Consider the following 23,902-nt stretch of genomic DNA (forward strand, 5'->3'; position numbering starts at 1 on the left):
GCAGCATTCTCCATCCTTGATTTTAAAAGATGGCAGTGGAATGAAAGGTTTATTTACAAAGAATTTTTTTTAAAAAATTAGGGAATACTCTTTTATCTGCAGGTGGCCAGAACTTCATTTCCATCACAGATGACACTACGTTCTAGGAATGACGTATGATGTGTTTCCTCAAAAGCATTTCCCCTTTGCTTAGCTTTGCAGGCAGCACTGCATGAACTCAAGTGGTTGGAACTAACGTGCAGGAAATGTTTCTCCACAACAGCAGATGGTGACCGTTTCAAACAGGAAGAAGCTGCTTCGCACACCGAGACGTATCTGAAGGACGACCATGCACATTCCAGTGGAAATGAACCTTCAGGTTAAGAATGAATGACTCAGACAGGGCTCGTCTTCTGGACTTTCATCCACTTTGGCCAATGGGGTGGGGGAATTCTAGACATTTGTATATTTCCCATTATAGCGAATAACAGAACGCAGAGGTTTGTTTTATACAGGGAGGCTCAAAGCCCAAAATTCAGACACAGAGAGAGCACAGAGCAACTCAGAAACAGACCTATGTGTTGCCACCAACAAACAGAGCAGGCCCATTGAAACTCATAGGCCTCTGTTACTTATTTAGTCACATAAACTCATTTCAGTGTGTCTGTTCTGAGTAGAATGAACACCAGATGCAATCTAGTTTTTTAATTTAAAAAAATCCTCACCCATACAGATACAACGCAAATGGTGGGACTCATGCCTGCCCCCTAATACTGGAGTAAGTGGACAAGTAGTCAGTGGCATAGCATGGGTTGCTAGCGCCTGGAGCTGTGCGGAGTAGGGGTGAGAGGGAGGGGAACGGATGGACTATGCATGTGCATTCAACTGCCTAACGGTGCCTGCGTCACCCAGAAGACTGTAGCTGCAGAGATAATAAAAGAAGAGTCGTTCTGTTGTCTGGAGAGGTCACTTCCTGGTTCTCATGGAGAAGCTGTTTTCAATTGCACCCCAAACCATTTTGTGCCTGAGGAAACCACCCCTGTGGCCAACCCATGCTATGCCACTAGTCAGAAAATGGACAGTGCAGCTTCTTATCTTTCCCATCTGCCATCAGAATTTTCAGGGAATTCTGCGTGGCCTGGTCACAATACTGGGATCAGCACAAATGCTTTAAGGCTTGCCTGGATTAAATGTGCAGATCTCAGCCCAGAGGCCGCAGCATCAAGTGCCAAGTTACTGTGTAGGCAGGGCAATGACTGCGAGCACAAGACCAGAATTGTTTGGGCCAAGTAAAGGCATTTCCATTGGCCTTTGTGAGCCGAGCATTCTCTGTGTTAAATATATGTGTGTGTGTGTGGTTTTTTTGTGTGTGTATAAATATAATAAATTTCTTACAGATTTTTGATTGTCACCTTGTTCCCCCTGCCCACCCCCCTTGCTTCTGTGAATATTTATAACCAGGGTTTTGAAAAAGAGGCTTGTGTGTGGATTAAGATGCACAGGATGGGGGGGGCATACAAAGGACTACACAGATCTAGAAGCCTTTTGTTTTCGAGAGCTGTCCCTGAGCCAGGAGTGGGAGCACACACATTAGCACTAAATATTGGTTTTGGCAGCTCTCTGAGCTAGGCACAAGGGCCATTGTTCCACTTACTGGCAGCAGAGCGCTGTTTAGAATATGTAGCTGTTGTGAACGTCCAAGATGTTTCTTATTGGGCCAGGTCTGGTTTTAGTCTCAACCAGTGTTTCCCAAACTTGGGTCTCCAGCTGTTTTTGGACTACAACTCCCATCACCCCTTGCTAGCAGGACCAGTGGTCAGGGAGGATGGCAGTTGTAGTCCCAAAACAGCTGAAGACCCAAGTTTGGGAAGCCCTGCTTAGTAGATGAATCAGCTAAAGCTCTTGATTTATTGTGGAGGGCCATTAGGTGAGGAGGTGCATTTCAGCTCCTGGGGCTGCAAAGGAACAGCAGTCTTGTTTAGTTTCTGAAACTGTTCTGATGATGACTACATAAACGTAGCTGTATTTTAAAAAGTGTTTTTCTTTGAAGAATAGCATTTTTTGTTTATTGAATGATCAGCTGTCTTTGGAGTCATCACCTGATGGCAGGCACTTATACAGACTGGCACCTTGAGATCTACAATGAAAGTGCCTGGTGAGTCTCCCTGGGGAGAGCATTCCACAAGCAGGGAGCCACCACAGAAAAGGCCTCTTCTTGTGTTGCCGCCCTCCAGGCCTTTTGTGGAGGAGGCACACAAACAAGGCCTCGGGTGATGAGTGCAGGGTCCAGGTCAGTTCTTCACAATCAACCATAATTACACAACCAGAACTTGCCAGCATAGGACTGAATCCCACCTACAACAGTGACAGGCTCTATTGCAGAGGTCAGACTTGCCTGAAGCAATGATTCTTCAACATCAGCTTCATTGGACTGGTCATGTTGTGTGGATGCCTGATTATCGTCTTCCAAAGCAACTACTCTATTCCAAACTTAAAAATGGAAAGCGTAATGCTGGTGGGTCAACAAAAGAGGTTTAAAGACTGTCTCAAGGCAAATCTAAAAAAATGTAATATAAACACCGACAACTGAGAAACACTGGCATGCGAGTGTTCCAGTTGGAGAACAGCCTTTACCAAAGGTGTCATGGGCTTTGAAGACACTCAAACTCAGAATGCAAGGGAGAAACATGCTAAGAGGAAGGCACGCTTGGCAAATCCACACCGTGATCAGCTGCTGCCCGGGAACCATTGTCCCCACTGTGGAAGGACGTGTGGGTCCAGAATTGGCCTACACAGTCACTTATGGACTCATTTTAAAAACCGTGTTTATGGAAGACAATCTTAGAGCCAGTGTGGTGTAGTGGTTAAGAGCGGTAGTCACGTAATCTGGGGAACCGGGTTTGTGTCTCCGCTCCTCCACATGCAGCTGCTGGGTGACCTTGGGCCAGTCACACTTCTCTGAAGTCTCTCAGCCCCGCTCACCTCACAGAGCGTTTGTTGTGGGGAGGAAGGGAAAGGAGAATGTTAGCCGCTTTGAGACTCCTTAGGGTAGTGATAAAGTGGGATATCAAATCCAAACTCTTCTTCTTCTTCTTCTTACTCGGCTAGGAGTGATCGCCAATGAAGAAGAAGAAACATGCTGCCCTCCTCCCTCAGTGTTTGCAAAGATGCAGGGAGAGGAGAGGGGAGAAAGCAAGGGGTAGAAAAGAAGGTAGGGAGACCAGGAAGAAGAGAAATAAAAGGGAAAGAGGAGAGGAGAAGAGGAAGGAGAGCTCAAGATAAAGCCTAATCCAGAAGTGGAGCAATCTCTAGCAAGCACTATGTGCTGGGAAATTGTTAGAAGTGTCTGGTGTGTGAAAGCAGCTGCTGGTTTCTCTATAGGTATTGCTCAACTGGATGCACTGAAGCACATTGGTAGGTGGGCTTTTCTGACATTTTGCTGTCTGCTGTCTGTCACCACACCCCCTACTTCCATGTCAATCAGTCCAAAGGAAAAGATGCATCCAGCCTTTTCCCATTGGTTGTTGTTGAAGCTTTGCTTTTAACAGCAGTCTTGTCTGCAAACAATAGCAGGCATGCTTTTTTTTTAAAATGCACAGCTTTCTAAATTCTCCCTTTTGTTTTGTTTTTTGATGTGCTGCTTTATTATTTTAAGTGACTATTACCTGCTCTCAGATTATATGATTCATGGAGGGGAGTATAAAGTGTCCAAAGCTGTAATCCTTCCCCCATTTACCTGGAAGTATACCAGCCCTGTATTCAATAGGACTTACTTCTTTCAGACCAGGTTAGGACGGTGCTGTTTTTAGCCTGTTGGAAGGGGACCTAATCCCCTCCAGATGTTGTTGGTCTTCAGCTGCCATCACCTGAGCATTGGCTATGCTGGCTGGGGCAGAGTTTGAGCTGAACATCAGCTGCAGGGCCACAGGTTCCCTTCCCTGGCCTAAGTAGCTATCTGCATTTAAATAGCCGGAGAGCAAAATAGGATGTCTCTGCTTTAAAAGAAACACACCAAAACCCCACAATACGATCATTTCACCAGAAGATGGTGCTAAATAATGCCAAATAATTTTGCTGGACTCACTCTGCTTCCCGCAGCATTCATTTCATAATATTCACGCCATTACATTTTGTTTATATCAGAATTATTTTGTGCTGACATTTTGAAGGCCTCCGTTTGCTGATTTTTCAGGAGAAGGACAAAGAGATGTGGGGGGCTCTTTTCAACAAAAATCCAAGGCCTGTGTTTCAATATATATTCAATGTTCAAGTGTACATTGCAAAATGGCACCACACTCTTAAGAGCATTTGTTTGGGTGGGGGCATGTTGTATACATCATAGTAACCAGAAATGTTGGTATTCCAGAAGGAGAAGTCTACATGGTCTGAGAAAAGCAGGGAGCCTGTCCACCTGCCCTCCATAATTGGTGCTCCAACGCTTCCTCTTTCACCACCTTTAAAAAAGCCCTGGGTTCAGGTAATGAGAAGAGGCAAGGCTGTGACTTAGTAGCAGAGCAAGTGCTTTTCATGCAAAAGGTCGCAGGTTCAATCCTTAGCATCTCCGGGTAGAGAAAGAGTCCTGTCTGAAACCTTGGAAGGTCACTGGCAGTCAGTGTAGACAAAATTCTAAGCTAGATGGGCCAGTGTTCTGGCTCAGTATAAGGCAACTTCCTAAGTTTCTATGTTGTTCATTTTCAATTTAATTTATTTACTGAGTGGTTTTTTAAATTCTCAGATTTCATACTGTAGGCAGCAGTCAAGTATCATGAAAGCATTCATGTCCAGCTCTGGGCTGTGTGTGTGTGTGGGGGGGGGGGCATTTGTTCAATAAAAACTTCTAATTTATTCAGGGGTTCCACACCTAGGCAGAGAGAATACAGCTATAAATAAATGTAAAGAAGTACAGAACTGATACAAATTCTGAATCCTAACTTTAGTTGTTGTTTGGCTGATTAAAAGAAGAAGATAATATTAGTGGTCTATAATTAGATCTCCCCCACCCTATAGCTTTTCTTGAAGAATATCCTGATTCACAATGTGAACCCCTTAAATGGTGGTTGGACTTTCTTGGTACTTCTCTGATTTTTTTATTTTTATTAGTGTTGATGTTATTGTTATCATGGCATCTCTGTGCTATTTTGGTTGACCGTCCCCTCCTGGTGAAATCCTGTGGAACTGGATGAAACTCTTGTAATATGTTTTCAGATCCACCTACTTTTCTGCTGCAGTAGAGATACTGAATGTTTTTTGAATTGTCCCAGTGACTTTAGCTAATTTGTGGTCCAGGGTGTGTGTGTGTGTGTTTGTGTGTGCATTTTTACATATTTACTGTCACACGGTGAGAAAACACACAACAAAATCAATATGGTTAAGTATTCTCCACTTACCTAAGAGGTGAGAAATACAGGGCAACACTTCATGGTTTCACTTCCTTTGGAGGGGAGAGAGAGCATAGTGGATATTTACGGCGTATTTGGTTTATTTGGAATTATACCAGCAGAGCCTAATGAAAGCAAGCAGACTTGTGAAAAGAGACAGCTAAACTGCTGATTCTGCACCAGATTTTCCGAAGCAACAGTGTATTCCCCATAATTTCCAGGCTAGCAAAAATTTTCTCAGCTGTCTCTACGTCTGTCTGTCTCATTTTCAAAGCTGTCACAGACTTTAGGTGCCTGTTCCCAAATTCTGATGGGTATCACATTCCTAAGGCAGGAAAGAAACTGCAGGTCATTAAAGTACCCCTTTTTACATCCCTGATCACGGTTGTGCCCAGTTTGCTGGGCATAACCATGACAAGCCCATTTATGCTAATCCAAAAAAGAAAAAGCTACAATCACCACACCATTAAAATAACGGCACTGCCTTTTATGCTTGAGAATGCTGACCACTGAAGGAAACGATGGGTCATGTTCATTTATTTTTTTTATTAACCTTTTCAAATAATTGCTCCAGTTCTATAAGACTTAATAAGACGCCGAGGCTAATAACTGAAATAAACTAGCAAGTGAGATTAGTAAAGGAATGGAAAATGTGGCAGAGAGATTTGTGTTAACCCTCATGTCAACATAATGTTAAACATAATTACATTATTTTGATTCAGGAGTGCCACATCTAAAACTCAAAAGAGGAAACCATGTAAATGTCAGGAATCTCATTAACTTTTTTTTACTGTTTTTTGTAAATGCCTATTAATAATTCAGATTTCAAGCTGCAGCCATGCTGATTTCACTGGACACTTAGCAGATCCACTCTTTAGATCATTAAGGATGAATACTTATCCTATGGCATTGAGCACCGGATGCTATGCATTTCTTTAATCTGCAACTGTAAATTCTTTTCCTTAATCATCTGAAATGATGCCATCAGGTTAGTCTTCATGATATAGTACAAAAGATTCATTTAAAGATAGGCAGCCCTTGTCAGTCTGAATTTACTGGCTCTGAATCAGGTCTTCCAGGGCCTAGAGTCTAGCCTTTCCTATGCAGGGGTTTCCAAGGGTCTTGATCACATTGGTGCAGTCATTCACAAGCCAAAAACCTCCTATGTCTGCAGCACTCCTCTCAAAGTAGGCTCTTCCCCATCTCTCTCTCTGTGCAGGAGAGGGGAGAAGGGCCCAGTCTCCACCAGAAGAGCTGCAACAGGCATCTAGATTTGCACAGCATTGTGATGACTGCAGCTTCCATAACAATGTAACACACAAGTGTGAAGGTCCAAGGCCTCAGGAGCTGCTTGTGGCTCTCCCAGTGCAGTTTAGGCTCATTGATAGGACTGACGCAATCCACTCCAGACAGTTTGTAGCAGCCTTGGAAGATTCTGTCCTAAGGTATGTACCACTTATTTAATGGGCATACAACACACCTGTGGCTTGATGTGCCTGGGGATCCATCTTAAGCTTTCTGGAATCAAATTAATCCTCTGGAATCCTGAAAGGGATCCGCCCAGGCAGACCCTCAAATCCATCCCCAGAATCCAGTTATTTTTAGAATCTAGATTCGTTGGAAGACACAATGTGTTGAACAAGCATACGAGAAGGTTCCGCATGGAGAGATCTTCTTGCTTGACTTCGCTGGCTTCATTCTTAATTCATCTAGGTTTTGCTCTGGCATCATCCAAGTTTCATTTGCTTTTCTTCTTGTAAATGTCAAGTATTACTACAGAGTCACCTGTGAAATGGCATAAGCAAAAGAAGAAAAATGGCTTACTGGTGAGATGCACGATAACAATCCAAACACAACTTGATTTTGTTCCATACTGGGGAAAAAGAAACGAACTCACTTCGGGGCCAGCACAGCCCCAGAGCAAAATCTGGCCCCTGAGCAGAGCTAACAGCCACTCTCTGCACTGCCAAACTAGAAGTAAGAGTGAGCTGCAGGAGAAAGTGTTGCTAGTGAGACACAAGAGACTGGAAGAGGCAGCGCCCTTTGCTCCCTTTTCAGAGTAGCTCTGCAGCAAGATTATCTGCTAACCAAGGTGTGTGTGGGGGGGGGTCTCACTTCCCCCATGAACAGGCAATCTGATCCACAACTGAGAGACAGACCATCTACCTCAGCACCCCCATGTTGGTTGGGGGGGTCCCATTAACTCCCTGGCACATGGCCCATAATAATCTAGTTTTAGGGTGATTTTGCACATTTACTGACCATGTGAAAGACTGAAGTTTGTTCCATGCATCTTATCTCTATCATGCATACAGGAACACGTGACCAGGGATAGCCTCCCTCTGAAAATGGTAATTACCGGAACTTGCCCTTTCACATATGCACCTGCTTGCATTGTGACTATAGGCTTTCTGCTTATTACTAACCTTGCTTGCTAGTTCACTTCTGCTTTTAGCCTCAGTGCAATGTCTTCTTATCATTTATAGCACTGGACCCACCCACCACCCATGGGGGGGAAATTACAACTAGGGCCTGGCAAGTGAATGTGCAAGTTCTACTAGCCCTGATTTAACTGTGAGGAATAAGAATCAAGTGACCAGGAAGGGAACCGAGAGAAGCCAAGGGAATTTATTTTCTTTCTTTCCTCCCTTCCCTTTTTAACCTTTTGATGTGCCACCAATGTGTAAGAGAAGAATGTGTGCAAACTAATTTTTAAAAATGGTAACTTTCGAGGATTTGTTTACAAGACTGGACTCACCCCAAATCATGCGGACGAGGAATTCTCCTGTGTTGTAGCAAAAGAGAGTGACGAAAGTGCTCCCCACAAAAAAGGCAGCTATGCCGGGTGCGCTTAGATTTTCAAAGAGAGGGTACACCCACTTCCCAGTCACCGAGTAAATCCACAGAAACCTAGAAAAGAATGCATTTTAGTTTGGACATCTTAAGTTAGAACATAGCATCCCAGCTGGGCTTGCCGTTTCCTTGGGAAGAATGTGGCATCTAAGGGCCAAAGTACAAGCTAGGACAAACATTTAAAAGGCTTGCTCGAACTGTACATTGAAGAAGAAGAAGAAATGCAGTCATGGGGTTCTAGCTCAGAAGGTGTTCTAGTTTCTTTCCCAAAATTGCCGCCATTACCCTGCCCCAGCTGCTTTTAGCCCTTGAAGACACTTTAAGGGGCCAATAGCTTGGGTGAGATTATTGGTTTTTGGTTTTTTTAAAACACACCTGCATTTATTCACAGGTACACAAACGCCTAAAAGATCTTTTTTTCTGCCTGGGGTAGCCATATGTTTTGTTATGCAGATCTCTATGTGGGAACACCATTTAGTGAAAGAAAACAGCAAAAACATAAATGCAAGTCGTCTGACATGGTAAAATTTTAGGTAAAGGGGTGGGGGGTAAAGAGGTAGTTCTGAGGAGGTAGTTCATCCCCTAAATACTCTTGTCTGGGATCCAACACCAGACTTGAATGGCAGAGGGCTTGGGCACCAGCAGAGGCTAAGAATATTCAAGGCCTTCCATCCAGGTTCAGAGGATAACATTCAAACCCCCCCCCCATCACATTGCCACATTGCATTAGGATGAGCTTCACCTATGGGCCAGAAGTTCCATTCCTTCTGGAATACGGACACCTTTTTAAAAGCGAGTTTTCTGGGGGAATCTCAAAGAGGCCTTGCCCCATGCTCACAACAGCCAAACTAATAGACAGCACAAATCACAGCAAGCAAACTCATGCATGGGAAAGGAATTTCAATAAGCGGCATGAATAATCTCATTAAGTTTAGGATCTGATTAGGCTAAAAAGGCCCCTCATGAGGCCTAATGTATGGTTGTATAATGCACTTCTTTAACAGTTCCAAAGCTTCTCTAAAATCTGATCAGGAGTCTATTGTAGCTGCATAGTCGGGATTTCTTTCAGCAGGGTTAAGCAAGGACTGTCTTTTCAACAGAGGACTTTGTGGCTGCATGTAATAACTAGGTGAGAGAAGGCATTCCCTCTTGGCTTCCTGCCTGTTAAAGAGGGATGCCAAAGCATCATGTGAAAGAGACTTTCTTCATTAAAAAAACAAAGATCTTACCAACAGACATAGGCAGCACCCCCAATTGCTAATACGCTGATCCCTTTTCCCTTTGATGGAGAACGATGTGGGGTAATCAAGAGGTCCATCAGGGACAACGGTAATATAATAGTGTGCTGGGAAGAAAATACAGTGCGTCACACAAAATTGTACTCGTGTTGAATTTATGAAACTCACCATTGCTTACAATAAGGTGTACAGAGCTTTGGCCTGGCCTTTCTAACGCAAGTCTTTCAGCCAATGTCCTGATTGGCTGTTGGCTGAATGTTCTATGTGGTAACGTTCTGGGGCAAAGACAATGGGCTTTTTGTTCTTTCAACCAGAGGATTAAAACAAAAACTCTGCTATTGATTCTCGATGCCTTATTTTAAGGGATATCCCTTCCTTTAGAGCAGTGTGTCCCAAACTTGGGTCTCCAGCTGCTTTTGTACTACAATCCACACCATCCCTGACCACTGGTCCTGCTAGCTAGGGATGATGGGAGTTGGTCCAAAAACAGCTGGAGACCCAAGTCTGAGAAACCCTGCTTTAGAGAGTTGCTTTGTCCTCTATACTACCGTGCCTGTCTTTTTCAGGAAGTAAGGAGATGGGGTTCATGAAGCTGGCAGATGCCTGGATTTTAGCACCTCTGCTCTTTCCCAGAGGAATTCCTGATATCAGAGGCTGTGTCCCATAGCATCAAGGAAAGGAGAAACCCTTTCCCCTGGTCTAACCTAGACTTTTGCACCACCCTTGCTTTTGACAGTCAGGATACCCTGTGCTGAATGCCTTCATTCCTTGGCAATGCTGCCAACTTGGTAACAGTAGGTGGAAGGGACGGGGAATAGCTAACACACCCACACCCCAGCCTCAGAACTATTAGGGTAAGGCACCAGTAGAGAGTTTTAATGTGTGCACTGCTGCTATAGCCGTATCTTACTCTCACCTTTTCAGCATGTACAAGGAAGAAGGGCCATTGCTCAGTGGTAGAACATGTGATTTGCATGCACAAGGTCCCACGTTCAAACCCCAGCTTCTCCAGGTAGGGCTGAAACACTTCTGAAACCCTGAAGATCCATCAGTTAGTGTAGACCAGGGGTAACCAATGTGGTGCCTGGCACATGTTGCTGGACTACAACTCCCATCAACCCTGACCATTGACCATACTGGCTGAAGCTGATGGGAGGTGAAGTCCAATATTTGGAAGGCATCACACTGGCTACCCATGGAACAATGCTGAGCTAGAGGCAACTTCATATGTAACTTCCCCTAGAAAACAGGAAGGTACGCCTCAAGGTCACCATGATCCAATAGTAGAGGCTAGGGAACTAGCTTATACAGTGGTACCTTGGTTCTCAAAAGCCTTGGTTCCCAAATGGTTTCAGAAGCCAAACATCTGATGCAGCTGTCAGCTATTTTTTCCAGGGCGTCTGCACCAATCAGAACCTGCGCCTTGGTTTTCAAACATTTCGGAAGTCAGACAGACTTCTGGAACATATTAAGTTTGGCACTTTTGTTTTTGCTATTTATTTTGCGTTTTTGATTTTGAGGCTTTTTCAGTTAATTTGTTTTTGGGACTGTGTGGAAACCAGTTCAGCTACTGGTTGATTGTGTGACTGCGGAAATGGATAAAAGCCCCCCATCCAAACAATGACTATCGTCGGTATAGTAAGAAAAAAAATAATTTTAATTTTTATCATCTACAGTACTGTCTTATTTATTTTATAGTACAGTAAAATGATTATTGCTTTCATTTTATGGATCAGTGCTCTCGTTAGATAGTAAAATTCATGTCAAATTCCTGTTTTAGGGGTTGTTTTTAAAAGTCTGGAACAGATTAATCCGTTTTGCATTACTTTCTATGGGAAAGCACACCTTAGTTTTGGAATGCTTTGGTTTTGGAACAGACTTCCAGAACGGATTAAGTTTGAGAACCAAGGTACCACTGTACAGATATAGATAGATGGTGCATTTTAATAATAATAATATCCTGTCATTCCATAGTGCGTGCTCTATATTTTTAGGTTCACTTGGCTCTGGCGATTGTACTATTTCTAGAACCTTCGTATGTTTTGCCTGTTATTGCAAAACACAGAAGTACTGCATGATTGACTAGTTATTGCAAAGCTTTCCATTTGCCACTGGCTTTCAATTAGCTCTCTAAATGAATTCTTTTTACTAGACAATGGAAAGCTGACTGCTGCAATGGCATTAGTAATGGACCATATACTGCAACTTAAAACTAGTTGAAAGCCCTTTAAATGCATTTTGTTTTTTTCTCAGGCAAAGTGGTCCCTACTCATAGCATTTTTTAATATGACTCTAGTCACACCACACACCATGAGTCATTAAAGGCAATTAAACTTCATTGCCACTATAATGTATTGTTTAATCTAGCATTCATTCAAATAAATGCAAGCTTTGTTCTTTAAGCAAATAATTTAAAAAACCTGTTTAAAAAGCAAGTCTTAATAATTAGGCCTGGATTGACACCAATCTCCAAGGGTTGGCAAAAATGGCTGGAAACAGTGACTCATTCTTGTATTTTCCATTAACAGTTTTCTTTTCAGCTTCACTTGTAACAAGTGAAACTGAAAAAGGAAAACAATTATCACAGAGAGGGGAGAAAAGGCATTATTTCTCAGTCCTCCCCCTCCCTCACTCTAAAAAACCAAACCAAACCCCAAACCCACTAATTTGAGCAAAAGCTGTATGTAATGATTTTGCTGTTAATGAATGGGTTGCTTAAAATACTGTATTACGTTCCGACTGCTTATGAAAGTTTTTTTTTTACTTTGAGTTCTGTAGTACTTTGTTTTGATTTATTTACTGATACAAGTTAATTAAATGCTTTGCTTTCTGAGGGGAAAGCATATTAATTTGCCACCCTTACTGAGATGGCATAATATGATGCTAGCAGTTTCAGTTTACAGTGGTACCTCGGGTTAAAAACTTAATTCGTTCCGGAGGTCCATTCTTTTTTTTTTTTTTTTTAGAAGGTCCATTCTTAACCTGAAACTGTTCTTAACCTGAGACACCACTTTAGCTAATGGGGCCTCCTGCCGCCGCCGTGCGATTTCTGTTTTGTTTTGAAGCAAAGTTCTTAACCCGAGGTACTATTCCTGGGTTAGCAAAGTCTGTAACCTGAAGCGTCTGTAACCCAAGGCACCACTGTATATATAAATATTGAATGGAAAATGTTTTCTTGGGGGAATCTACATTTGTCTGAGGCAGTGGTTCCAAATGTCCAACCCTTAGAGAATGCTTTCCAGACAGAATTGCCTGTACTAGTGGTGTATCTGCAGGTCTGCTATAGAACCCCTGAATGCTGCAAAGGATTCTGGGAAGTGGCACAACACTCCAGTTTTGGCCAGGTTTGATGAGCCATACCATCATCGCTCACAGTCAGGGCATTCTACAATGCATGCAACATTCCCTAGGGGGCACTAAGGGGCTGAGGCCTCTACAGCCCACCCGCCCCATGTCTGTTCGGATGGGGCTCTGGCACGCAAATGTTGCATCAGGAGGAGGCCTGGTCCCATCCCTGGATATGCATGGTGGGTGGTGTTGGTAGGTATGAAACTTCCTTTTCTTACAGATGAAGTAGGTAAGCAATTAGCAAGTAAAGGACAGCATCACAGTAGGTTGAAGGTTTTCCCTGCCCCAACCCTCCCCATACAAATATTACTGATTATCCACAGATGTGAACAAGTTCTGTTGAATCAAGTTCCAGCGTACATGGGGATATGTTTTGCCTTCCTTCTCCCTGTACTGGCACATAGCGGTTATCTAGTAAGGCAAGTTTGGGGCAATGTGATGGTGCTCAGCTCTTCTCAACTCTTCTGCCTCCTTCAAAACTTCACAGATTTGTTCATAAAGGAAATTGAATCGCTTAGAAATTTCTGGTTTTCTTAGGAAACACAGAAAGAACAAATGTTAGCTGAAGGGATCCATCATTTAGCTCCATGCCTAGGTTGAATAATTCATGCAGAATGATTTGCCAATTGAGCGAGTGTCACATCACTTCTGAAAAATGGGCTCATTCTAACTTCTCAGAAACATAAAAGATTTAAGCTATGACTTTTTGTTTGTTTGTTTGTTTAAACAGGTTCATAAGGCTTGTGGCTGCTATCCTGCACCGATTTTCCACATGTGCCAATGGAAGTAGCTCAGTCCCACCATGCCATACTCTGCTGGTGTGAGGATAATGTTAGAGAAAACTAACATTATAGGGTGTCAAGAGGTCAGATCATAAAAATGGGTCTTTATGTAGCACCCATCTATGTTAGTAGCCTATAATGGCACTGAGCAGGGAATCCAGGCTGAGTCTTGGATATGATTGCTGTTTCATTTGTTTTGGTTCTTATGACTCATTGCCCTTCTTCCACATGACTAGCATTCCAGAGGAGCGAGTGATGCAAACAAACTCATTTGTACAGACGATAAAGGCAGAATTTGGGATGTCACTGCAAGGAACATTGATCTTTTCGTAGCACTGTCCTGAGTAAGAGCCAGTAGCCTCATTCACTATGGAAGGTTGATAGAATCAAGCTTGAGCGTCTTGAATATGATGGTTATTTCATTCATTTAGGCCCTTAGGATTCATACTGAACTTTTTCACCCACCTATTCCCAAGAGGACATGTCGTGAATTCTGCACACACCCACAGCTTCTATTTTACTGGTAGCATCTTTGCCCAGAGCAGTAAAGATCCCCCCCCCCACACACATTTCCTTTCATTTCTGTTTTTGGCTAAAAATGACATTTAAAATGTAAGATGCAGGAGTCAGCCAGCCATCATTTTTGCACTGCTGCTTGTTGTTTCTACTCACATTTGCTGCTCGACTGGAGAGCTCCTGCTACATACCTTTTTGGATTCTTTTACTCTGTTCTAAAAACCACCAAACATTCATTTGTATTCCCAGACATTCTGCATTGTATAACACTCTGTTTACAGCAACAGCACTCTCATTCTTTTATATGCACTGCAGTAACCTAGAAAGTGTCTCTCTCTCCCCACCCCATCCTGCCACCCCGTTTAATGACTTCACATCTTTCAATTGACTTACACTTGGCAAGCAACAATTCACTGATATTTTCCCCTATGCTTTAAGGCTTTCTTTAGCAATTCACATGCCCACTCATTGCCCGTCTCGGCTTAAAGAGAAAGCAAGGAAGCTACAAATAAAAATTTGCAGAATCTGGGCATGTTCCTGCCAAAGTTACCGTAAGCACATCTTATTAAATTTGATGAGAGAGATTAAGTATATATTGACACACCCACCGAGATCAGTAGGAATTAAAAGTGCATAATTGGCTGGATCATGTCTGCTTTCCCTTGCATCCATCATGCGATGTTTGAATATTTATTGCAAATTGCCTTTGTTCCATTTTGCTGTTGTTGCTTTACATTTTACTCACCATAGCATGATTCAGCCATAAAGGAAGGAGGGCATCAAGGCTCGTGGGATAAACAAGCTCCCGATCATAAAGGTATAGTGCCCAAAATAACGTAAACACTGTCTGAAACAGAGTATTAAAAGAAAAAGGTGATGAGTTTATCTAACACAAGCATCTAACAAAGTACCTTTCCAGTTCTATCAGATAGAGTACTGTGGCAAGCTTCTTCCTGTCACAGCACTCCAGAATAATGAGTTGTGAAATGACGGGCTGGGATTCACTTATGCAAGGTTTCAAACAGTATCAAAGCAGTATGTATTTTATTATTTTAGAAATCATTTAGTGCTGTAACCAGCTCTGGGCCACAGAACCTACATAAGCCTTTAGTCCTGGAAAATGTGATGTACAGGTGGCAACCATTTTGTGAGGGGGTTCTGTTCCTGGCCCCCGCGCACATTGGCAGAGTGTGCATAAGCCCTCGCCACCCTGTTACTCCCTTACCACATTCCTCCCTCTTCTGGGCCCAAAAGAATCCATGTGTTGGCGGCCGTATGACAATTGGATGCACCTTAAATGGTTGCCCCCTGTAGCAAAAAAAAAGGCAACATGTATCTTCACATGACTTTCTCCACATGTTCAGTGAATGTGTGAGGGCGGAGAGGGGTTTCTGCCTGCTGGCCATATCAAGTGCCCCTGAGCAGTCCAGAGGGTTACTCTTCCTACACTGGGTAATCAAAGCCAGTTAACACATATACAGCACTAGACTGACAGGCTTCCTGAAAACTTCAGTGTTCCCCAAAGTCCTGAAATTCAGAGCAAATACAAGAACTGTGCTCAGATTATGTTTACTACAACTAATAAGAATTATGCATTTATAAAATCATATTGATTGCCTTCTGTTTGGGTACAAAGAGTGCTGTATGATTAAAAGCACACTAGCCATTAAAAAAACACCTATGCAAGCAGTTGTCTAATTACTTTTCCTAGGGATGCTCTCTCCTTCGCAATGTTCAATTTGGGAAGAATTTTGTTACTTTTCTCTTACCTCCGCAACATGCATTTAAAGTAGGAGAGCTGTAGTATACCCTTCCCAGAGCTACAATTTCCCAGGATTCCTTGGGGAAAGCCATGTTCTTCAACTGTTATCTTTGGCAAAGACTGGCATGAGCAGGGAAAGAGGGCGAGCCGTGAAGACCACCAGGAGCTGCTTTCTGGGCTAAAAATCCACAAAGCCCAGTGAAAACTATTCAGACCTCATATACAGTGGCACTTTTTCAGCTGGTCTGTCTGGGATCTGTTTTATACTGAAGACGCCAAGGATGCAAAGCATGGACACCATTGCCAAGCAACGGGCCCTTCCACTGGGTGAGAAAGCCAGTAAGGTCTTTATAGTATGAACAATAACCAGATGGGGAGAAAGAGAACTGTGATTTCAACCCTTCTATCAGAAATGGCCTGAGCTTTTTTGCTGCATAAGGTGAAGGACAAGATTTCCCCCATCTCTGTTCTATGCACAGAAGCCAATTAAACTTATTTCAACACTGGTGACGGAATAGTGTCCTTTACTAGGCAGCAGGTTAGTTTGGAAGGGCCAAGATAGGCTGTATAGCATACCCAAGCCCGTCTTTCAACAGAGGAGAATGACAGAAGGGAGGCGGGTAGGAGGGACAGCCAGGGGGCTGCTGCTGCTGCCTCCGTCCCACTGTAACTGCTGCCTGTGGCAGTCGCCTCACTTTGCCTAACAGTAGGACAGTCTCTGTCTTTGATGATGATCAGATCTACCTTCTGCTTCTCCAAGCGGCTTAACTACAAACATCGCCCTCATTCATTAAGAACAGGCTTTAAGCCGGAAAAGTGAATATTAGCTATTGGGAAATCTTTCTCAATGGGTGCATTTCAACACAAGAAAAATAATTACAGCATCAGTTGTGTTTTCTTGGCCTTGTTTTCTCTGCTGAGTGTGAGTCCACATTAGAGCAGACAAGGGACACAGGAGCTGAGAAAGGATGTTCTCCTACTAAAAATAGTAAGCATTGTTTATAAACAGAAGCAAGTCCCTCTCTACACTTAGTGATCCCTCACACCTGGTGATCCCTCTACGGGAGTAGAAAAAAATAGCTTTGGAATCAGTACACTCTGCTCATTTTTCGCCAAAAGAAATTGTCTCAATTTTACCTGACTTTCCTTGCTTGCATTTTCACAGGTTTAAAGTGGAGTATTAGTGTCTGATGCTTACTCTACTACATAGCTACACATGAATTATTTTTTCATACTAAACATGGAACGCTTCAAGTGAAATGTGTTTAACTGAGGCTGAGGTTCAGTTCAGGCATATTTTGGCAATATGCAGCAGAAAACAGAAGTGTGAGTATAAATACACCCACACATATCCCTTCTGTTGCATGTTGTAAGATGCTAAATGGCCCTTAAGGTGCTTATCTGGATTTTGGAAGTCGGCAGATAAAAAAAGGTAAAAAGGGGTCCCTGGATGGTTAAATCCAGTCAAAGGTGACTATGGGTTGCGGCGCTCATCTCGCTTCAGGCGGCATTTGTCCATAAACAGATTTCCAGATTATGTGGCCAGAACGGCTAAACCGCTTCTGGTGCAACGGAACACCGTGATGGAAGCCAGAGTGCACGGAAATGCAATTTACCTTCTTGCCATGGCGGTACCTATTTATCTAATTGCACTGGTATGCTTTCAAACTGCTAAGTTGGCAGAAGCTGGGATAGAGCAACAGGAGCTCACCCTGTCGCAAGGATTTGAACCACTGACCTTCCGATCAGCAAGCCCAAGAGGGTCAGTGGTTTAGATCACAGCACCACCCACTCCCTGATAAGGCAGCAGGTAATATTCATTGGGAAAATAGGAAGTTAGATATAGAGATACAGAGTGCATCTAGGTTGATATTGTCTGCAATGATCTGCAACAGCTCTCCAGAATTTCAGATGGGGCCTTTGCCTTCTCTACCTGGAGATGTCAGGAATCAACCCCTCTTTCTTTGTTTCAGTTGCCCTGCTTGGTTTTTGAAAACATGAAGCAGTTGTATTCTATAACACACTAAGTGTCTTTCAGGCAATTATATATGCTGTTTATATATACTGCTACTATTACAGTATCAATAAAATAATAGTAATAATGAACTATCTTTAATGGATTCTCTTTGGTAATAATGTATTATCATTCATGAGTTATTACTCAAAGCATCGTTGGCGCAGAACAATCCTTCCAAAGTAACTAGTGCTTGTCTTCTAATAGTGGCATAATAATGATGATTATGTGTATTTGAAACTCACCATGGAAGTAGGAAAGGCCAGGCTGCCAAAGATCAAATCTCTGAAGGGGAACATGGACTTAGCAAGTCGGAGTTGCTTCATTAGTACCAGCGCGTCAATCAGCAAGGAGATCCCGAAGTAAACAGCTTGCAGAACCTAAATTAATTACAGCTAATGAGAAGATCTTCATCCATTTTTAATTGTACACACCTCAATGAACTCTTAAGAAGGCAGTTTTCAGGGTGAACCATGAATCAGCACTGTGGAAAACGCCACTAGCTATATCTATCTTATTTACTGAGAGTGTTTTAATAAATTAGTTTGGGTGGTAAACTTTAACATTGTATTGTTTAATAGACTTATATAACGTTTTATGAGAACTAAGTACCGTATTTTTTGCCCTATAAGACGCACTTTTTCCCCTCCAAAAATGAAGGGGAAATGTGGGTGCGTCTTATGGGGCGAATGCAGGCTTTCGCTGAAGCCTGGAGAGCGAGAGCGGTAGGTGCGCACCGACCCCTCTCGCTCTCCAGGCTTCGCGGACCTCTCCTCAAGCAGCGGGAACGTTCCCACTGCTTGGGGAGAGTTGCCGGCATCCCGAAGCCTGCAAGCGCTGATCCCAGCACGTGCAGGCTTCGCGGATCTCTCCCCAAGCAGCGGGAACGTTCCCACTGCTTGGGGAGAGTTGCAGGCATCCCGAAGCCTGCAAGCGCTGATCCCAGCACGTGCAGGCTTCGCGGATCTCTCCCCAAGCAGCGGGAACGTTCCCACTGCTTGGGGAGAGTTGCCGGCATCCCGAAGCCTGCAAGCGCTGATCCCAGCACGTGCAGGCTTCGCGGATCTCTCCCCAAGCAGCGGGAACGTTCCCACTGCTTGGGGAGAGTTGCAGGCATCCCGAAGCCTGCAAGCGCTGATCCCAGCACGTGCAGGCTTCGCGGATCTCTCCCCAAGCAGCGGGAACGTTCCCACTGCTTGGGGAGAGTTGCCGGCATCCCGAAGCCTGCAAGCGCTGATCCCAGCACGTGCAGGCTTCGCGGATCTCTCCCCAAGCAGCGGGAACGTTCCCACTGCTTGGGGAGAGTTGCAGGCATCCCGAAGCCTGCAAGCGCTGATCCCAGCACGCGCAGGCTTCGCGGATCTCTCCCCAAGCAGCGGGAACGTTCCCACTGCTTGGGGAGAGTTGCAGGCATCCCGAAGCCTGCGCGCGCTGATCCCAGCACGCGCAGGCTTCGCGGATCTCTTCCCAAGCAGCGGGAACGTTCCCACTGCTTGGGGAGAGTTGCAGGCATCCCGAAGCCTGCGCGCGCTGATCCCAGCACGCGCAGGCTTCGCGGATCTCTCCCCAAGCAGCGGGAACGTTCCCACTGCTTGGGGAGAGTTGCAGGCATCCCGAAGCCTGCGCGCGCTGATCCCAGCACGCGCAGGCTTCGCGGATCTCTCCCCAAGCAGCGGGAACGTTCCCACTGCTTGGGGAGAGTTGCAGGCATCCCGAAGCCTGCAAGCGCTGATCCCAGCACGTGCAGGCTTCGCGGATCTCTCCCCAAGCAGCGGGAACGTTCCCACTGCTTGGGGAGAGTTGCAGGCATCCCGAAGCCTGTGCGCGCTGATCCCAGCACGCGCAGGCTTCGCGGATCTCTCCCCAAGCAGCGGGAACGTTCCCACTGCTTGGGGAGAGTTGCAGGCATCCCGAAGCCTGCGCGCGCTGATCCCAGCACGCGCAGGCTTCGCGGATCTCTCCCCAAGCAGCGGGAACGTTCCCACTGCTTGGGGAGAGTTGCAGGCATCCCGAAGCCTGCGCGCGCTGATCCCAGCACGCGCAGGCTTCGCGGATCTCTCCCCAAGCAGCGGGAACGTTCCCACTGCTTGGGGAGAGTTGCAGGCATCCCGAAGCCTGCACGCGCTGATCCCAGCACGTGCAGGCTTCGCGGATCTCTCCTCAAGCAGCGGGAACCACCGCTGGGCTCCCACGGCTTGCAGAGAGCTGCCTGTTTGGGGGCTGGGGTCGGGGGAAGCTCGGGCTGCCCCAGCCCCGCGCCTGGGGAGGAAATAATTTTTTCCCTTTATTTCCCCCCCAAAAAACTAGGTGCGTCTTATGGGCCGGAGCGTCTTATGGGGCGCAAAATACGGTAGCTTTGTTAGCAATGATCTGCAAATGTGCAAAGATCCACTATTTTTTAAAAAAAATCACCTCTAGGGATTATAGCTTATCTGCAAGGTAGCAGTACAGCTATAGACAGACTCTAAAGTTGTGTACACACTGTCATTTACTCTGCATCCAGTGTGATCCCACTTCTGGTTTGAAAAGTGGTGTACACACAATGTTAGTCACAATCCAGCTCCTTCCTGTCATTTCTTAGAAAATACTGCATTTTGATGTGCTGTTCGCCAAACCAGCTTCAATAGGAATTGAGGGGGGAAATGGCCAACTGTGTTGTAAGCTGGTGATGTGTACACCGCCTTAGCAGAGGTCACAAAGAAAATAAAATATTCTAAGTTACACTGAGAGACCGCAATATAAAAAAATGAAGGAACAACATTATACGTGAAATTTCAGAGAGGACAAGTTTAGTCTTTACGCCACTCGTGTTCCGGAGCATAAAGCAAGGTGTTCCAATGGGTAGGCCTCCACTGACAGTCACATCCACACCATATATTTAAAGTACATGCCTTCCTTAAAAAAGCTGGGAACTGTAGTTTACCCCTCACAGAGCTACAACTCCTAACACCCTTAACAAACTACACGGACTGTATGAAGGGGTGCAATATGTTTTTGTCCTCTTAGCTTAAGTCACAAATCTGGCTTAATGGTTTATGCATGTAAGAAAAAGTAAAAAAAGTTGTCAATTGCAAAGTGTTCAACTGCAGAAAAATAGTAGCGTAGGGTATACATTAGCAGAGACTTCCTAACTTTATGATCAATCCAACAGCAGAAAAAGGGCCAAGGCACAAAGAGCTGCCTTAGGCATGCCTGTGTCTTGGAGTTTGCTTCTCCCCCGCCTTTGAACAGCAGATTTTGGACTCCCTACCATATCACACATTGCGTTTCAGTGTTGTTGTTTTTTAATCTGCAACAATGAGTCTTGTGATACTTGAAAGACTAAGAGCTTTCTTCTGGCATTTGCTTTCACAGAAAGCAATCTGCTTTTTCAGTGTTGATCTGTTAAGGTGCCACAAGACAGTGTTGTTCCTGCTCCAACAGACTAACACAGTGGCCCCTCTGAAACTTTACTTGGGGGGGAGGAAAATCTATAGCCCTCCAGATGATGACACCATCCCTGACCACTGCCCAGGAAAAGCAGAGGCACCTGCACAGCAAGGGATGAACATAAGCAAAAGCATTAACACAGACTTTGGGAGCAAATTAGACCTGATGGCCAAAGACCCATGGAGAGGGAGGGAGGGAGGGAGGGAGGGAGAGGAGAGAGAGAGAGAGAGAGAGAGAGAGAGAGAGAGAGAGAGGGAGAGAGACCCAGCCAGGTACGCTTCTGAATCCCTAGGAAATTGTGGAGGGTATGTATAATTTAAACTGCAGCATTGGGTGGAGGATTCAACACATCTCCTGCACAACTACTACTATTACACACTATCCACAGCTTAGTGGATCCCCCCCCCCCCAGATGGTCTCTTGACACTGGAATTAACTCATGCAAGGTACTGGGGTGGCTTTTAAAAAGTCTTTTTGGTGGGAAACCACAGGCAGGAAAAGTATTCTGTTTCCCTGCCCACATAGAATCGTAGAGTTGGAAGAGACCCTGAGGATCATCTAGTCCACCCCCTGCTGTGCAGGTAGCACCCGCTGGCCAGCCCCAGAGACACAATTTGCCTGGGGAGCTTGTAGCCAGGGCTGTTGAAACAAACAGCTATGCAAGCCTTTGGGAGGCAGAGACGCAAGAGGGCATCAGAGGAGGGAGGAACGGAAAGAGGGACAGAGGCCAGTGTTGCTCGCAACAACCCCTGACCACCATTTCCATGCACCCCAGGGTGCCACGGCACACTGGTTGAAAACCACTGCCCTACGGGGATCAAACTTGCAACCTTGGCATTACCAGCACCATGCTGTAACCAACATGGCTGTCGCATGCAAAATAGAGCAAGCTTGTTGTTTTCTCCTGCTCCAGAGGCCAGGACCCAAACCGATGGATTCAAGTTACAGGAAAGGAGATTCCAACTAAACAGCAGGAAGAACTTTCTGACAGTAAAAGCTGTTCCACAGTGGAACAGATTCCCTCTCCTTCCTTGGAGGTTTTTAAGCAGAGGTTGGATAGCCACCCATCACAAGATGCTTCAGTTGTGATTCCTACATTACAAGGGGTTGGACTAGATGACTCTGGGGATCTCTTCCAACTCTACAATTCTATTATTTCCTGCTAGGGTTGCCACCTTTGCTCTGGGCAAAATACACGGCAGGGCAGGGGGGTAGGCGACCCCCCCCCATCTGGTGCTGAAGTGACTTCTGAGCAACCCATTGCAATCTATTGCAGCCTAACAGGACGGCCCCTCTGGAATTTGTCACCCAGGCATGCACACGCGCACCCCCGCACCCGCACCCCCACCCAATGAAATTGCAAATCTGCCTCTGCTTTGCTGCACAGAGTTTAAATACAGTGACCTTTCACACAGAGTTTCAAATGCATGCATTTGCAGAGGAACCCCCCAACTTGGCAGAGAGAGAGAGAGAGAGAAGACCAAACCTGAAATACAGGTCAAAACTGTAACAAATACAGGACATTTCACTTGGAAATGCGGGACGATCCTGTATTATACAGGTGGCAACCCCAACCCACGCTGTACGTATTTCAAACCCGCCCCTCTCCCCCCGCCCCCTAGTTTCAATGGATGGCTAAGGGGCTTCAGGCTAGTGACACGTATAACTCTAGCCCAGGTCGGGGGGTCGTGGCCGTGGGGACCCCCGTGACCCTCCTCGTGGGGATTCCCACCCCCTCAGCAGGCGCAAGCTGCCCTTGGACCGCCGCCGGTCTCCTGAAGCGCCGATGGCGGGAAGCGAAAGCACCCGCCCCCTCTTTCCCCTCAGACCGAGGCGAGAGGGGAAGGCCTCGCTCGGCCTCCGCGCGCGCCGCTTACCAGGTTGAGGACGGTCAGGAACTTCCACGGCCCGCCGTAGGCGACGATGTTGTCCGGCTTCTTCTCGCCAGGTCCCGTCCCTATCTTGCTGATGAAGGCGACGAGGAACACGTACCAGGCGAGAGCGAGGCCGTGGAAGAGGAAGAGCGAAGAGACCTTCATGGCGCGCGCGGTGGGGGAACCGGCAGCGGCTCCTCCTTCGCCGCCGCGGGAAGCCGAACGGGGAAGCTAGTCAGCGGGCATCACATTGGCAGCAGCGGCCGACGTTTTGGCTTCCTTTCCCGTTTTCCTTTGCCGCTGCCGTTCGTTCACGTGAGGGCAGGCTTCGACCTTTGGATTTATATGCTCTCCCTCGAGATTACTGGGGGAGATTAAGGGCCCGAGTTGCATAAGTTTTCGCATGTTTTCGAGGATGGGAGTGGAGCTGGAGGCGTGGGAATCACTAGTTTACTGGCATAGCGAAGTTTTCCTTTGAGGTGCTTTGCTTAAAACAACAACCACCCGCCTCGCGAGTCTCTGTTGTTGTTGCGACAGTAGCCCAGGCCAGAGGTTTTCAACCGGCTCCCTTGACCAACTTTCTTTCTGCAGCATCCCTGTGGGGCTCAGGAACCCAGTTATGCCAACCCTTGCCTGCAGAGCTAGCACTCTCACCCTTTTTCAAACACCCTCCTTTGTGGAGTGTTCCCTCAGCCTCCTTTCCCCTTTCCTTGGGAGTCCTCTGGCCTG

General features: G+C 45.6%; 2 protein-coding genes across 3 annotated transcripts in view; one reads left to right on the forward strand and one right to left on the reverse strand.

Moving 5' to 3' along the window:
- The window catches only part of TMEM170B (transmembrane protein 170B), an 81,435-nt gene that overhangs the window by 29,949 nt on the left and 27,584 nt on the right, over nucleotides 1-23,902 (forward strand). Inside the window, exon 4 of one of the 2 annotated variants that reach the window (XR_014011066.1) lies at nucleotides 194-935. The exons of the other annotated variant lie outside the window; for it this stretch is intronic. The gene's annotated coding sequence lies outside the window, so the exon portion shown is untranslated. Of the gene's footprint in view, nucleotides 1-193; nucleotides 936-23,902 lie in introns of those variants that run through there. 2 annotated transcript variants of the gene reach the window in all.
- On the reverse strand, nucleotides 5,884-23,686 carry ADTRP (androgen dependent TFPI regulating protein). The gene is made up of 6 exons (XM_081206638.1): nucleotides 23,177-23,686; nucleotides 18,116-18,250; nucleotides 14,840-14,941; nucleotides 9,440-9,555; nucleotides 8,116-8,267; nucleotides 5,884-7,142 (listed from the first exon to the last, which is right to left on the reverse strand). Exons 1-6 carry the CDS (start codon nucleotides 23,336-23,338, stop codon nucleotides 7,096-7,098), a joined length of 714 nt encoding a protein of 237 aa, XP_081062764.1. The 5' UTR covers nucleotides 23,339-23,686; the 3' UTR covers nucleotides 5,884-7,095.

Source organism: Podarcis bocagei, assembly GCF_964188305.1.
Source record: "Podarcis bocagei genome assembly, chromosome: 8".
In the NCBI taxonomy this organism is placed as follows: domain Eukaryota; kingdom Metazoa; phylum Chordata; class Lepidosauria; order Squamata; family Lacertidae; genus Podarcis; species Podarcis bocagei.